General features: G+C 46.7%; 1 protein-coding gene across 2 annotated transcripts; it reads right to left on the reverse strand.

Moving 5' to 3' along the window:
• Positions 1-344: 344 nt before the first annotated feature.
• On the reverse strand, positions 345-8,198 carry PAQR3 (progestin and adipoQ receptor family member 3). Of its 2 annotated transcripts, none has more exons than XM_040586915.1 (7): positions 7,855-8,198; positions 7,613-7,775; positions 6,238-6,393; positions 5,272-5,406; positions 3,713-3,803; positions 3,260-3,408; positions 345-2,785 (listed from the first exon to the last, which is right to left on the reverse strand). In XM_040586915.1, the coding sequence occupies exons 1-6, from the start codon at positions 8,037-8,039 to the stop codon at positions 3,266-3,268; spliced, it is 873 nt and encodes a 290-aa protein (XP_040442849.1). In that variant the 5' UTR covers positions 8,040-8,198; the 3' UTR covers positions 345-2,785; positions 3,260-3,265. The 2 variants fall into 2 exon arrangements, with proteins under 2 accessions (XP_040442849.1, XP_040442842.1); XM_040586908.1 differs by having other exon boundaries at positions 5,272-5,469; positions 7,855-8,196.
• Positions 8,199-16,220: the final 8,022 nt, after the last annotated feature.

The following is a 16,220-nucleotide window of genomic DNA, read 5'->3' on the forward strand; positions in this document are numbered from 1 at the left end:
CCAGAGCTCTTAAGATACAAACAGGGCCTGGCCCTGTTTTTATCTAGAGGCTAAAGGCGAGAGGTTGCAAAGCTGAGTTCATGAGTAGATTCATGTGGAGGTGCTCCTCTAAAAACACGTTTAGAACACAAAGTACTGATAGTAAAATATACTACCCAGTGCTGGTGTGGTGCAGTTTCCAACACCTGCCCCTGCCCATCCGTGCTGTGTTTTGTTAAGTCAAGAGGCAGCTGCTCCCTGTACATTTAAAATGCAAGGGATGTGACAGAAGTTGCGCGGCTGGGCAATTCACAGCTGCTGTTCCACTATGTGAGATGCAAGAATGGTATCTGTCCAAGTAAACATCCAATGAACTGAGATTTATTTACAGGTTCAGTATGTACATAAAAGACCACCATGCAGCTTTGATAAATTTTGTCAGGGTAATAAAAATGTACAGCTTTGCAGTCAATTTCCTTATCCAGTGAAAAATGCCAGAGTAGTTAAGAGTTTACATTAAAAAAAATACATTAGCAAACTATAACATTAGTATGCTTTCAATACACACACATTCTCCAAGTAGTATTGTTCACATAACACTGGAAACAGGTTTTTAAAGCTGCAGGTTCCTTGTCAGGCTTCAGTAGTAGTAATTAGTGCACTTGAAACTTGCTTGGTTGTCAAGTTTAAAAAAATAAATAAAATAAAAAAAATCAGTGTCTACACTGAAAGGCTCAAAGGTCTGGGAGTTGAATCTTAAATGCAAAGTCAATTCTTTCCGCCACTTGTCTCTGGAGTTGAAAAACCCCCATCCCATAACAACCTGCTGAACTTAACACTGTGAGCATTACTCTCCAGCATACCAGCAGAGAAGTTCATGTCCTGCCTTCTCCACCCCCGATGAGTGTGCAGGTGCCTGATGGTTTCTGTCGCTAGTCCATATGTCCTTGGCACAGCCCTAACGAGAAAGGCTGAGGGAGCTGGGCTCGTTCAGCCCGGGCAGCAGACAGCTTTGGGGGGACCTAAGAGCAGCCTGCCCACCCCATGGAGGGAACTGCAGGAAGCCAGCCTCTCCCCCGCTGCATCAGCTAAAATCCATCGGGTGAGAACCCTCTCTGAGGGAAGAGCCAATGGCATAGCATAGACAAGGCCAACAGTTTGTTAAGGGCTTCCCACGTGTTACACAGTGTTTACCATGGTCGCCCAAGGTTCTCCTACCTGCTGTGAGGCAGGGCGGTCTCCTCCTTGGCCTCAGGTGTAAGACAACTTGTCTGAAATCTTACAAGGCCCTTATTGGTGTGTATGAAGCTGGCTGTTGTCAGACGATCACAAAAAATGCGAGAAGATGCTGGGGCACTATCGAAGGCCACGCTGCAGGTAACAAGGGGAAGTGTAGCAAGGTCAGCGAGGACAGTTCCTAATCTCAGAACAGCCTGTAGTCAAAGCAGAAATACTTGGGCTACCTTCTGCTTTCTAACGCTAGCCATACCAATGTAATCGCGTCCTTCAACAGCTCTGTTCCCAAGCTTTAGTCACTTGGGATTAAGTCATAACTGCATCTTGAGGCAAGCAGAGGAATCTCCCAATGGCTAATGCTGACTAACACTTGATGGTGCAAAGCAGTAGCATTTGCTACTGCTGCTCAACTGAACTGTAAACACAAGTACAGCTGCTACACAGAAGTCACTTAAAAATGCTGATTCTAACCCAGAAATGCAAAGAATTCCAATCCTGTTTGAACAACTGGCACCCATTGAGGTTAATTATGCTGTGCTACAGCTATCTGATAACCCGTGCGTTTCATATCTCCCTAGCATTAATTGTAGGAGATGGTTTCACAGCAGATTCTAAAACCCAAGGCAACCTTTTTACTGTGGCAAGCTTATGGCAATAAGTCATTTTCCGGAACAAAGTCTGCAAGTACATTATAATATGTCGCACGTTAAAAAGCCAAAGTTCAGTGACTTGAATCCCCGGCATGTTCATTGCTCGGGGTGTGTTAATTTCATCCTGATAAACAAATTTAACTAAAAAAAGTTCTTAGTATCTCTACCCATTGCATGATAGTAACAAACGTAGTACTACTCATGAAACATTTTTGAATACTAATTCCATATTACTGAAGGGATCTAGAGAAATTTCTTGAAGTAATGGTGCTATCCAGACTGGAGGAAGCAACTTTTAAGATCTGAAATGAAGATACAGCTCTGGTGGATGACGTGATCTTCCAGAAAAAGGAAAAGAGCTCATCCAGAAAAGTACAAGAGTCCACAAAATGCGGTTTTACATGTTACCATACCGAAGCTGAAGCGTAAGCATGTCATTCAAAGACTCTGAAGGACGCAGCACACTGAATCGCTGTGATTTAGATCCAAGACCAGGTCCCACAGTTACCACGGTTTTACAAGCACGCTGTCAGGAGCGGTTTCTTAATTATGCACTTACACAAAACCTAAAAACCTGGTATACAGGCCCACTAGCTCAGCAAGGGCACTTACTTTTGTTGTTAGTGTTTACCAAGAAAAAAAAAAATACTGCTGTGATCGGAATGCTGAGTTTTACAGCCCAGCTTTCCATTGCCCCACTCCAGGAAGACCCATTTGTACTTGATGGCAGAACATCAAGAATGCATCTCGGATCCTGGGCAATGCTGTTGGTTTTCTCAAAACTCGTAATAACATACTGTCCCAGTAAGCAGGTAACAGTCCAGCACTCAGAAAAGGAACTGCCTCAGTGCTTAACTTCATAGCTCAGCTTGTCAGGTAAGGTCCAGACCCGCAAAATCAGAAATTTCATCACAGCACCTCTGAAATACAGTGGGGAAACAAGTTTACTCGCTTACTATGCATGTGAAATCATCAGCTCTTACCTGATTTCCAAAAAAACACAGATCAATGTTTAGCAGGCTGAAAAGCTGACAAAAGCCTGAGGAAAAGGCTACTTGGGAACACATACTAATGACGGCTTGAGGCTATTAAAATTGTGAAACAGAGCTGAAAGGGATCTGGCAGACCTCTGTCCAGCCTGCTCTAAAACTCTGCTTGAGGGCATCGCAGCTTCACTGAGCTGAGCCTCATGCAACACAGCAGTGTAGATGAGCAGAGTGCTGGCATCAAGATCACTAGTTTTTTATTTACAGCAAGTATTACAGCAGTCAGTGTTTTCTTAGGGGAAGCTAATTAGGAAGGTTGATGGAAACTGACGGCAAGTTAAACCCAGGATTATTTAACCCTATGCTTATTGTAATATCCTATTCCCACCAGTATGAAAATAGCCATACCTTCACTCACAAGTCTGTGTTATACTCAGGACAGGGCTTGCTGTGTCGATATTGCATGATGTACACGGTGGATTGATGCCACCAGTACAGCATCACCACTGCAAGGATATGCCATACTTGATGACTCGAGCCGAGGTAGTTCAGCTGTCCTGTCGGGAAGAAAAGGGCAGGTGGTTAAGCTGTGAAACTCAGCAGTAACTTGTGCAATGCAATCAGTCTCCTCCAAAGCTCAAGTATACACTGCATATCCTGGGAGGCAGCGAAAGTTCTTTAACGAACTCAGTCAGAGGTTGTCTGCCACCTTTTGATACAAATACACACAGCACTTGCATGAGAACACTTCACGGGGAACATAGTCAACCTGTTCTCTCACAGGAAGTTCAGGACTCACAAGGACTGACACTGCAGGAAGCTTAACTGCAGAAAAAAATCACCCAGAAGAGAATTTCATACCTGGGAAGTATCTTTCTGGAACTTTGGAAATATAGAAGAGAAAAGCTACAGCAGCGATGAAGTACATGACAACTACACGCGGAGCAAACTCCTGCAAAAGAAAAGGAAGCTCTCCTATTCTGTTAGAAGGTAAAAATAGAAAAGAAAAAAAAAGTCCCTAAAGATTAAAAAAAGAAAAAAGCAAAAAAGCATGACAAAACTGAGTCTTACTTCACTGTCTTTGTCATCTATGGACAAAATCCAATGAGGAACCGAATGGCAAAGTTTAGGAAAATCTGAATGGCAAGAAACTTGTTTTATCTCAACCTCTCTGCTTCAATACACAAACTACTTGGTGTTCCTGCACAGCCTGCGGCAGGCGTAAGATTTGTCAGCAAAAGGCCATCTTCCAATACCCAGATCTTATGCAGAATGACCAGGATAAGTGAGATTTCAGTGCAAAACCTCATTTACCGTTTGGGATTGCAGTTGCTGGAACCCAAGGCCACAGAAGCACTACGGACTGGATGGTAAATAATCAAGCAACCCATTCACAAGATGCTTTTTGTTTTCCTTAACATTTTTGTTACCAGAAGTGGAGCGTTTTTCTGAGGTGTGGAAACACAGTGCGTACCACTCACACCATTCTGCCCTGCTAGAAGGAACTAAATGGGGGAAGACATTGGGGGACAACTACTGTTTATTCGATTTGTAGAAGGCCAATGTTAAGTGCTTTGTCTAAGGACTACATATATTCACACATGTTGCACTTCCACGTTCAACGACAACTCTGGACAGGGCTAAACCATCACCCTGGGTGGCAGTCCTCCAGCAGGGCCCATCTAAGACCATTATTGCTCACTATGGAAAAAGAAACATTTTCTTTAGCACAGTTAGGTCCCTGGGTAATTGCAATGATTTCTGGGGTGTTCCTATTGGGCCACACTTTACTGTCTTAGCTGTACTGTGCTGCTTGTTTTGGAGAGCATAATTCTAAGTGGTAAGACAAGAACAGGAAAATAGTTCAGTAACTTCACAGCGATGTTAAATAAGGGTTGCGTAAGAGACAGAGGGCTGAGTAGGCAAATACTGATTTTTGCTGCCAACCCAGGGAACAGAAGAGGAAGCAAATAACCATCCTGTCAGTGTCTGCTGGTTCCACTCTTTCCTTTCAAGCTGTGGAGGCGGACAGCCCAGAGCACTCGAGCAGCCTGACAGACTGCTTCCCACTGCGCAGGCTCTTCTCTCCGACCCTCGCCCTGGGGTGAGCAAGGGCGTGGGCCACCTACACAGGCTACTCTGCCTCCCCAGCAGATACTCGGTCAGACCTGGACCCACTTTTCCTTCTCACAATGCAGTTTTAAATCAGTAAAGCAGATTTAATCTACTCAACCTGTTTACTGATTCTCAATGAATTTCTAAGTGTTTGCATTTGGATCGTGCCATCTGAAGGAATTCTGTGCTTAAAGAAATTTTAATTCCCACTGTTTCCCCCTCATTTTCTGAAGTGTAGGAGGACTGAAGGAAGATGACAAGAGAAAAGCCAAAGGGAAACTTATTTCCTTCTGGTTTTCTTTTACCTGTACAATAGATGCTCCTATGCCACCGTTGAGCCAAACCCAGTGGATGGTGGGAATGATTCCATATCCAGACACTGAGCAAAAGATGATGGAGCGCAGCCTGTGCCACTGTTGTGTGAGGTAACTGGGATGAATCTGAGCAAAAAATACTGCCAAGATCATTGCCAGCACAGTGATTAAATATACCTGACGCCAGTACTGAGAAAATAATAAAAAAAAAGAAACAAAAGCAAGTTTGTGAGCTTTCTCATCAAGTGTAAAAGTAAAATCTGGGTAGAAAGTTTACACTACTAAGCATAACGATACGTCAAATCTCCCATCACTGCTGCGAGTGCAAATGACGGGGTTTGAGTGAATGGACTTCTATTTATCAACTGACAGTGAGGGGAAGGGACTCCTATCGCTCTGGTACACGGAGTACAACATCATTTTTATTCTGAGTGGTGCCTTGACCAAAAATTTTCAATATACTTCTGGCTCAGCAGACTTGTTCAACTCCCCCGATCGCTGTATCCATTGTAGGCATGGATGTAATCTGGGCCTTTAAAGGGAACTGATTTTACTTGTCCTCTACTAGATGAAGAGAAGAGGAGCTTGTTTCTGCCTCATGTAAACTACCTTGTGGGAAACAGTTTGAATTACTTGTGATGGGGACACATCCCGTAATCGGCCTCGTGCATGTGACAAAGGTAGGACCTGTAGAGTTTACCCCACCTTCATATAAATGTAAGTATTTTTCTTGACACTTTTGCGATTGACAGCTTGGCAGGAAAATCTCAATTTGCCTATCACTTCAGCAAGTAAAGTTCTGCTGGTGTCAGAAGGAGCTTGTTTCAGTTTCCATCTCTGTCTCCCAGCTCATTTTCTATTTGGACAACCCCTATGAACCTCTTTCCTTCAGGGTGGAAACTACAACAACACGACCGCAGGAACTAAACGTGACGTGAACAAGTGCTTCAAACTTACATTATTGCAATAAAATGCATAAAACACGCCTGACACATAGCAGCCCAGGATACCAATGGAAATTCCTGCATAATCTAATGCCATCCATCGCCGGCTGGTCTTCTCTGAGCGGTGACAACAGAAAAGATGATATCCTACTGAGCAAAGCATACAGACCTATACAAACATTCAAACAAGGATGCATTAATTTCTTAAAAATTAACAGGGAGTAGAGCAAGCTTAAACTCCGAAGCTTAGAGCATGCAATTAACCCTGCTGCATGTTTTGCAGTGCAACCTCATGCAGTCAATTATGATTCCTGCCAGTAATCAACAGAAATTAACATAAGGTTCCCTGGCAGATGGAAGAAGGAACAGAAAATTTTGCAAGACATGATAACCCTCAGTTGCACAGCCAAGACAACCGGACTGTTGAGGCCTAGACCATGAGGCCAAGTGAGAGGCCAGCACGCAAGGGAGCAAGGCTGTGTCTGCACAAATACAGTGGGATGGTGGAATTCTGCTCGGCCAAACTACCACAAGCAGAAACCAAAGCCCAAATCTGCCCTGAGTGCCTAGCACCCACGTTACTTTACTGAGGGAACACACACAAAATTGAATTCCTATGCACAGGTCGCTCATTTGCTTCTAGGCTGGTGTCAATTTTTTTCCCTGATAAATATTTGTGTTTCTCTGCAACCCTCAGCAGGAGTAAGGAAAAGCACAGCAGCAGTGCCTTCCAAGCCAGCAAGGGAGTTTTCCCCACTTCTAGCTATGCAAAGGCATCCCGCACTTGTCAGGGAATACAAACAGCACACTTTGGCTCTTCACACTTTTTTAGGCACAGTGTGCTTCAGCAGCTAAATGACGACACACTTGGAGCCTGCTGTCGAGAACAGATTTCATCTGACACAGAAGTTCTTGTTTAAAGCAGTTCACAGTTAAGTTACAGGCCCTACTGCCTTTGCAGCCCAGCACCAGGCCATGGCTGATTTTCATGTTCGGGTTGGTGACCCCTTCCAGCAGCAATTGATGCTGTCTGGGAGCAACATCAGACACTGCTGAACCCTGAAGCCCAGCTGAAGCTGTTAAATATGGCATTGGACTGTGTAGCTGTTTTTCACTGACTCTCTCCTGTGCCAGTTACGTTCAGTCCTCCTCTGTTGACTCCACATATTAAACAGGTCAAAATCAAGCCAACCACTGAGCTTGACGGTTACCTTTAAAAGCAAAGCAAGTTAAAACATGCTTCCTCAGGTCTGACCTTGGTCCACCTCGCTCTGCAATCCTACGCACACAACGCGTGAGTAGGATTTAACGCTCTCTTTCTCAAAGGTGGCAAAAGCTCCCTGGGCTGCTCTCAGACCCCTGCACCTCGGCAGGCCCCCAGCCCCTACCTGGAAGCAGAAGAGGCAGACGGAGCAAATGACGAAGTCCTCTCGGGAGGCGCCGGCGGCCGGCAGGACAGCCGTCAGGTCGTAGATGCCCAGGGTGAAGAAGAGGATGAAGCCGAGCAGGTGGCTCCAGATGTTGACGGTCTCGTTGGAGAGGATGAAAAGGCTGCGAGGAGACACAACGGGGCGGGGGTGAACCGGGGCTCGGCCCGCCGGGCCCGGGGCGGCGCAGGGGCTGCCCTCACCTCTTGAGGCAGAGGCGGGAGGGCAGGTAGGCCCGGTAGCCGTCGGTGATGTAAGGGTTGTCCTTCAAGAAGACGGGGATCTGCTCGTAGGTGTAGAGGCGGATGCCACGGGGCACCAGCACGGGCCAGTACTGGTAGCTCCCCAGCTCGATGTAGTGCGCGCTCCGCAGCAGCTTCTGGTGCATCCTGCCCGCCGCGCCGCCTCAGCGCCCCGCCGCCGCATCGGATCGGACCGCCCCGCCGCCCCCCGCTCCTCACGGGTCGCCGGCGGGGCCCTACCGCCCGGCCCTGCCCGCCCCACCGCCTCCCAGGGCCCTGCCAGCGCTGCTGGAGGGGCCCGGCCGCTGCCGCGTCGCCAGCTGATGGCGTCACCGCGCCGCGCCTGCGCGGGGCGGGCACCGGGCGGCCGCGCGGGGGCGCGCTGCCCCGCCGCCCCGTCCGCTCCGTGTCATCTCCGTGTCCCCTCCGTCGCCGGGGCCGCGGGTCGCCCCGTCCTCTCCGTGTCCTCGCCGCGGCCGGGGGCCGCAGCCCGGCCGTGTCCCCTCGCCGGCTTTTCCCCCGCGCCGGCGCCCTCCCCGCGGCAGGGATGCAGGCGGAGGGGCGGGCGGCTGCGGGCCGGAGCGGGGCAGGTACCGGCGGGCGTTTCCCGAAGCCCGCCGAAGGAACCGGGCCCAGCAAGCGGCGGTCTGGCCCGGAGGCGATGGCCGTGGGTGCCGGGGCCGGGTGCAGGCGGCCTGGCGGTCACGGCGTGGGGATCGCAATTACCGGGTGTGCGCTCGTAACGGGCCTGCGGGGAGCCGCCGCCGGTGACCGCCCCCTGTCCCAACAGCCGGTGTTCCCTCAGGGGAGGCGGCGGCACCTCCGAGCAGCTTTGGGGGGAAGGCGTGTGGGGGAAACCGCCGTGCCTCCCGCGCGCACCTCGGCGTTCAAACGCTTCAAAGCGGGAGACCGGGGCCAGACGTGTCGAGGTAGAGATTGCCGAGGACTGTGGGTGCTTGCGGGAGTTGTGCTTGCACCTTGCAGCAGCAATCTCAGGTTGATGCAGGTGACGAGTATTAGCGTTTTCGGGTTTTTTTGGTGTCTTCTATGAAGTACCAACGTAAATCTTGGTAGTGAAGAAGACTTTTCCAATGGATTTGCTTTATGTAGATAGGAAAAGTTGTGGGTTGTTTTCCACTTGCTTTTAATTTTTTTCCTTTTGTTTCCTAATTTAAAAAAAAAGGGGGGGGGGGGGGGAGAAGTAATTCACTAGGTATTATCTGGCTCTTGTTTTCAAAGTTGGAAACGTGTGCTGAATGTTAATCCTCGTTCACCTGCCCCTCCCCTCCAGTAACGCTCCATGCAGAATTCTTTGAAGGTCTTTTGTCTCGTTGAACAAAATGAGGAAGCCTTTCTCCGAGATGGTGTGACAAGTATGAACGATTTTCCCATGACAGAGAGATTTGTGTTGTGAAGTAAAAGATTCAGGGTGATGGGCATTTAAAATCAAGAATGACAGTAAAGACCAGGTGTTCAGTGTAACCAGCTGTGCTACATCACCCCAAAATTTCCACAGTACACCATTTGGTTACCCAAATTACGTTGGTTTTGGTCAACAGGAGCTCTCAAATATTTCTACTAATCAATCATTCACTGAAATTTCTTACGGCAGTGTTCTGAAACCAGTATTCCCCCTGTCTCTGCAGACCTGCTGACAGTTCCTCATGCCTTCTCCCTCTTTCTCAGCTGTTCTTTGTGCTGGGTACGTTTTTCTCCTGCATGTACCAGAGGGCTTTGAAGAGTTACCCAGAGAAATCTTATTGACGACAGTAATTCAGCAGGCTTAGCTTTAGGAAACTTTGTGTTCTTAGCTTATGGGGATGTGTCTGAAGCATGTCTCTGAATGGTTCATTCCTATTTTACTTTCTTCCGTTCCATATGGCTTCTCTTTCTGTTTTTTCCCTTTACCCAAGCTTGCTATTAGTGAAATCAATAAGAAAAGTTTAGGAAAGATACACAGAGAAAATGCATGCCCAAAGAAGATGTGAAGGCATAGTTCTTCTGACAGGAGAGGAGAGACCTGGATCGTACTGCTGGGTGTATTTAGTATGGAGCACAGGATATGCCTTCTGCGGTCGGCAGAGTTGCGTTAGGGACAGAGGAAAGCATGGGTGTAGAAAACAGCTTGTGGAGTGGTGCAAGTGCTGAGAAGAGCTAAACTGGCCGATACGTAGGAGGTGGCTTGGAGAGTCTCACAAGGGTCACAGGAGGACTGAGAATTCAGGCACCAGTTTCCCAGACACAAGATCTTAAGAGGCCACAAAGGTGTTTCCTGGTAGCTTGCTCAAAAGTGAAATAATTCATAGGCTGTTGATGTTTCTGTTCCGTGGTGGAGTAACAGTTCAGTTTCCAGCTGACCTGTATCAGCTGTGCTAAAAATAGGAAACAGTCCTGTTTTGGTCAACCTAGTGCAGTTGGAAGCTGAAGTCTCTGAACCAGACTACTGGGACCAAGCTAACAAGAATGATATCTACAGAGTGGCAATCTTTTTTTCCTAACAAATAGCTTTTCTCTTGGCAATGCTCACTTGGGGAATGGGGGAGATAATATACATTTACGGAGACACATGCCTTTAAAGGAATAAGACTGTAGCTGCCACGTTAATTCAAGTGAGGGAACTCAGACTGTCCGAGGAGCCTCTCGCTGCCAGCAGTGAAAGTGAGCTGGGGAAGTCACGTTCCTGCCAGCTCCCGCTGATAAACGAAGGGATTTATTGTTCGCTGGAGTATTGACTCGCTTTTGTCAAGCCAAATACCACTTGGAAAGTTGCTACCAAGTTAAAACCTCAATTAGTCTTAATTGTCCATTGAATCATTACCTCACTGAGAATATTATACCTGGAAAAAACACTTTGTTTCTAAGCCCTGTGCAATTTAAGTGAAATCCCGAGTGCTTCAAAGAGTTCAGTCAGAAGGAATTGGAGCTGACAGCACTTTTTTTTTTTTTTTTTTTTTTTTTTTTTACTAAAAGAAGCTTTAATTGGCTGTTAAGTTAAAGCTTTGAAGCTTTGGTAGGAGAAGTGATATAGGTTAAATTAATAGGGAAAATTGAGGAACAATTAGGGCAGCTTTAAATTAATTACTTACACTATTTATTTTGAGCTTATTGAACAATTGTGTTGTATGTGTAAGTGATTGAAATTAGCCATCTGTGTGAGATAGCTCTGACCTAAATTGACCTTGCTTGGGTAAGTAAGTAGCTTGCCCTAATTCCTACACTGTATCCCTCGTTTTACTGGCAGATAAGCTTAGTTGGGAGTAAAAATGAATGTGCCCGAGACGTTCCATGCTTTTCTGTTGAATCGAAAGTCACCTCAGCGGACAGGGTTGGGGAAGGCTTGGAAGAGCTGGCTGCAGAGGCCAGGAGGGAGCTGGTGTTCCCCGTTAACCCTGGCTGCGCCCCGCTGAGCTCCCTGCTCTGCCTGCAGCCCCTGCCGCTGCTGCTCAGCCTCCCCTGCGAGGAAAACCGGGGAGGGAGCGGCAAGTTTACTTCAACTAACTGGTACCGGCTCTGTAATACCCACAGGATCTTTCTGTGCCCTGCTCCATTCTACTATGGGTTTTTTTCAGGCAGCAACAGGGGTAAATTACTCAGAAGAAGAATTATCCAAACAAAGCGTTTCAGATGCTCATGACAGAACGGGAGCAAATAACCCCAAAAGGTTCAACTTTGCAACTGAAAGGGTGAAAATGTTCTCGGTGATGATTTTTGAAGCACTGAAATATTTCCCCGCCCTGACTTTCCCTATTTCTAGCAGCCCGTGCTAGAACTGCCGGCGCTGCAGGAAGGTGGCCTGTTCCGGCCGGGGGTGGTAGGAGGACCGGGCTGTTCGCAGGTGGGCGGGGGGCTCCCCTCGGGCAGGGGGGCTCCCCTCAGGCAGGCGGGTCCCCTCAGGCAGGGGGCTCCCCTCGGGCGGGCGGCTCCCCGGGGCAGGCCGCTCCCGCGCCCACACGCCGCTCTCCCTCCAGGTGTCAGCCTGGCGCCATCTCCTCAGCGCCTCCCTCGCTAGCCGGGAGGGCCGCGGGTTCTCATCCCGGCACTGCCGCTCCTCGCCGACCTGTGGCAGTGCACGGCGGGTCGGTGCTGCTGTTCCTCAGGTAGCTCCGGCTCGGTGTTTGATCCTCTTCTTTGGAAGTGCTCCGCTTTTGTTTGTGGGGATCTGGCCTTTCATAACTCTGTTGCGAGCAAAGAACTGAGAGGTGCCCTAGGACTCCTCTTCCCGCTGTGGGAATGTGCTGCCGTGGGAGAGTCTGGCTTGCTCCGAGTTTTCCCGAAAAGACAGTTTAGTGCCCAAGAATGAAATCTGTCACCAGTCTGACCTTAGCTGAGAAAATATATATGGGAATGTTGGTCGAAGGAATCGCATGTCTTCCTTTGCGTTGTGCTTACAGCTGTTTCTGGTGTAGAGGTCTGTTTTTCTTTGCCTGTGATTAAAACCAACGGTTTTCCCTGGGGATGGGAAGAAGGAGGTATATTTCAAGATACTGTATTCAGGAGTGCGTTTCAATGCAAAGCCTGTGAATAAAATACAGGCACTAGTTTATGACCATAGAGACTGTGTATTTATTTATGTGCATAAAGCACTTTTGGTTCTGTATCAATGCGTGAAGAAAGCTTGCAAAGGGCTGTGTACAGAATACTTGTTTACTGACAGTTACATCAGCAGACAGAGATATTTAAAGCTCCTTGTCATGTAAAACAGATAGATCCTGTCTCATCCTTTCTCGGAACTACCCAAAGCATCTGTAAAATTAACTGCTGGATGCTGATGTGTGGTAGAGTTGCATATGAGAAAATAAGGTTCATAGCTTTGCGGAAGTCAAAGAGTCTTTGAAGGAGTGTGTGTGTAAGACTAGAAATCCCGGGACACCCCCAATCCACAAACTCCGTGAGAGACCATTAGGAACACGAGTACCTTGTGTTTGATAATTAGAGTGACCTTAATACTAAGAAAGCTTGGTTTCAAGGCCTTCTTCCCTGAAGATACATCCTTTTCCCCCCGCACTGTCCCCGCTAGGATTGTTGTGGTGAAGTTCTCCATGGTTTCCTGTAGCGCGCTTCTTGGTATAGAGCCTGAGCAGCTTGCAGGAGTGCCCAGAACAGAACGCCTGACATCTGCCATGGGGGGTTCAGGCTCTCTTTCCTCTCCCCGTGGAGAGATGCATGTGCAATGCGTGCAGTGAAGTGACTTCTTTTGGTAAGGCTCTTCTTTTTTTTTTTTTCTTTTTTTCTTTTTGTTTTGGCATTTTTGTTTTCTGAATCAATCCCTTTGGCTTTCAGCTCCGGCTTCTGAATTTCAGCATCTGTCAGTGGTGCGATAAATTCTCTTTGGTGATAAGAGAACAGCTGCCAATAGCAGGAGCAAGAATGGCATTTGGGCTTTTTCCTGCCGTGCAAGAACTTACAGTCAGCAAAACTGCACTGTGCACACAATGGAAGAAGGCATCTCTTCTGCCCAGCCTACTATTTTTTTTTTCCAGTTTTGCAGCATCTTTTCCCTCTGTGTTAAGTAGGCGCACATGAACCATTGTGCAGCATAATAGAATCCGGAATCTAAAGAACCGGAATTAATTGACAAATGGCTTTTTTCTGGATAGGTTCTGAAGGTGAAAGTGGTGAGGGGACAATAAAGGAATTTTTTCAAGAAATTAGGGGCATTTCCGGGAAAGAAAAAAGCTGTTTGGAAAACTGCTTAATAATGTGGGATGGTGCTTCTCAGCACAACCACCTGCCTCCAGTGAAACTGGTAAGGGAAAAAAAAGGGACTCCTTTCTGTGGAGTCCTGAATTTTAGGAGCGTAGGGTTTGGGTTGGGTTGGGTTTTCATTTTTTTTTTTTTTCCCTGTCCCGTGTCTCCCCCATCCCATCCCCCACCCTGTCCCCCACCCCCCACTCCCCCCGTATTTAAAGGTCTCTCTAACTCCAGCTTGCCTATAAAATTTTATCACAGCTGGAATTCATGCCATGACAGAAGGCATTTTGAGACAAACTGTCTTGACCGCAGAGGTTTTGTTTCTCTAGTTGTGGTGAGTTTAGTTGATTTATTTATAATGAGGGTGAAACTCCAGGAATCGTGGACAGCTTTGGTCGATATGGTAATTTCACTCTTGGCCAACCATGTGGGTTTCTGACTTTGCTAAAGTAAGAACCAGACCATTTCTGTGAAAGTCTGAGTCTCCCCTTGCCTGGTGAAAGTCTGACAGCACACTTCCCAAAAGAGGATCGTGTTTCTAAGATGCTGTTAAAAGCCAAAATTGCCTTTCTGTAAAGCAGTCCTACAGTTGTGCTGAACACAATTGTGATTTCTTGAACAGCTTCTCACTAGAGCGTGAGAGAGAGGAGATGCTGGATTTTCAGTGATGTTTAAGCATGTTTTGAGCTACGTAGACACAGAACGATTTCTCTGAGTCAAGGAAAGTAGGTGCCCTTTCCAACACTTTTGTCAGAAATCCATACTGTTGCTGACTGATTTCTGTAGGTATTTGAATATTGTTGTAAATATGACAGGAGACAGACATTCTCATTTGGTTCTGATGAGGATTTCTATGCCTAAATCAATCTGACCTCTTTCAAAATGCCTTCCAAACTTTTAATATGCTCTTAAATTTGATCTGTAAAGTGCCGCTTTAATCCCAAACAAGGCCTGGGTACCTGACATTTGGCATCATCTCACCACCCTCACTTGTGTCCTGATTTTTCTTCATCTGCTGATATGAGCATATGCAAATCATAATTTTTTTCCTGACTGTGTTGCTAAATGCCAAAATCTCTGCTAAGTACCAGTGGTGTAGTTTGAGAATTGGAGATGTCAAAATAAAGGTTTGTCTGGCTTCCAAAAATGCTTTGGGATGGAAAGATCTGGAAAATGGGGGAGAAACAATTGTCTCGTGTTGCTGACTGCACCGTGACTATTGTGGCCTATCTGCCAGGACTGGGTTTTCCCCCCTGCTAGTTAGTCTTACAAGATTTTAGGTTTTCCTCCATTACCTTGATTACTAAAATTGGAATCCCGTGATCTTCCAAAGATTCACAATTCATCTCCCCTCTCTTATTCTCGTTGTCTGTCTTTAAGTTATCGAGACCTTTAAGGGCAAAGAGGTATGGAGGAGGCAATGTGTTAGGAAGTGCTGGGAAGTCAGTGAAAAAGGAAGTAAGTTTAGCTACAAAATCCTGAAATTATGTCTAATATATTGTTTTGTAACATCTGGTTTTGCTGCTTTTTATGCTAGTAGATGCCCTGGTCCCATCTTGGTGTGAGGCTAGGAGCCCTAGAATTCTTCTTTTCAGCAGTTACTTGGAGTAAAAATCCTCTGTGGAGGAGAGAGGCAAAGGGGGTCAGTAGCCTGCTTTCCTGCCTAATTTTCCGCTTTTTCATCAAATTATTTGACCATTTCATCAATTGATTCCATATATTTAAGCTAATGTGTTTATTTTTAATTTTTCTTTTTTTAGTTATCGAACGTTAAACAAGTTTCATACAAGATAGTTTCACAATCTTTGAAGCATTTGTTAGAATTTTACTTTGTTATTCTCCAGTTGCATCTTCCTTGCCATTTCCTTTGGTTCACAAACCATGCTTTGTACCGTATCTGGTCACTCATACAAGACTCATCAGCATATCCCAAAGGTGGCTGCAGAGCACTTGAACTTGATGAACCTTGAGAATTCTGTTATGCTTCTGCTCCTTTTTCTGTAACCTTGGAACAAAAATAATACAGTCTTTCCTTGCGATGCTGTATATGGGTAAAATGAGGCAGTGATTTAACTCCCTCTTTGTGCTGTACACGTTAAGCCATGAAGAATTAAGAGTTCAGTTACTCTAGGCCAAAGCCCATCCTCATTCTGTTTCATGTTTTCCTACAGTCTGCAAAACTGATGGATGCCTTCTGATGGTATTTCTGCCTTCTGAGCAACTGATGGATTGAAAGCCTTTTAGTCTGGAGCAGACGTATCACTAGACCTACTATTTTGTCAGCTTCTGCTGTGTCACTAGGAAGTGTTTTTACAAACATCTGAAGTGTGCCTCTTCCCCTTCTAACATCTTCTGATTTTTGTAGGTGTGCTGAATGATATGAGCGAGTTATGAAAGCTTACAGCTAACCTGCTGATCTGTGCTGCTGGGGAAAGATTTTGAGTGGCAATTGGAGTGCAGCACGAATATTGTGGAGTGATAGGAAGCGAGCAGAGCTCAACAGCCCTCTTGCTTGTCCTACGGCCACGCATCATGGAGAACAATTGGGCTTGCCTGTTATGGGTAATTTTGGCAAGCTAGGTTTTTTTTCGGCAGCCTTGCAAGGAGTTGAGCAGCCACAGATGCTTTCTCCTGAC

This window comes from Falco naumanni, chromosome 1 (assembly GCF_017639655.2).
Source record: "Falco naumanni isolate bFalNau1 chromosome 1, bFalNau1.pat, whole genome shotgun sequence".
In the NCBI taxonomy this organism is placed as follows: domain Eukaryota; kingdom Metazoa; phylum Chordata; class Aves; order Falconiformes; family Falconidae; genus Falco; species Falco naumanni.

Bases quoted from the DNA above. Each gene is read 5' to 3' on its own strand.
- PAQR3 (XM_040586908.1), bottom strand. From the start codon at position 8,039: ATGCACCAGAAGCTGCTGCGGAGCGCGCACTACATCGAGCTGGGGAGC. The intron at 5,470-6,237 runs GTAAGTTTGAAG...TTATTTTCTCAG, and splicing joins ATGCATTTTATTGCAATAAT to TACTGGCGTCAGGTATATTT. The intron at 3,804-5,271 runs GTAAAAGAAAAC...TTTCTTTTGCAG, and splicing joins TAGGAGCATCTATTGTACAG to GAGTTTGCTCCGCGTGTAGT.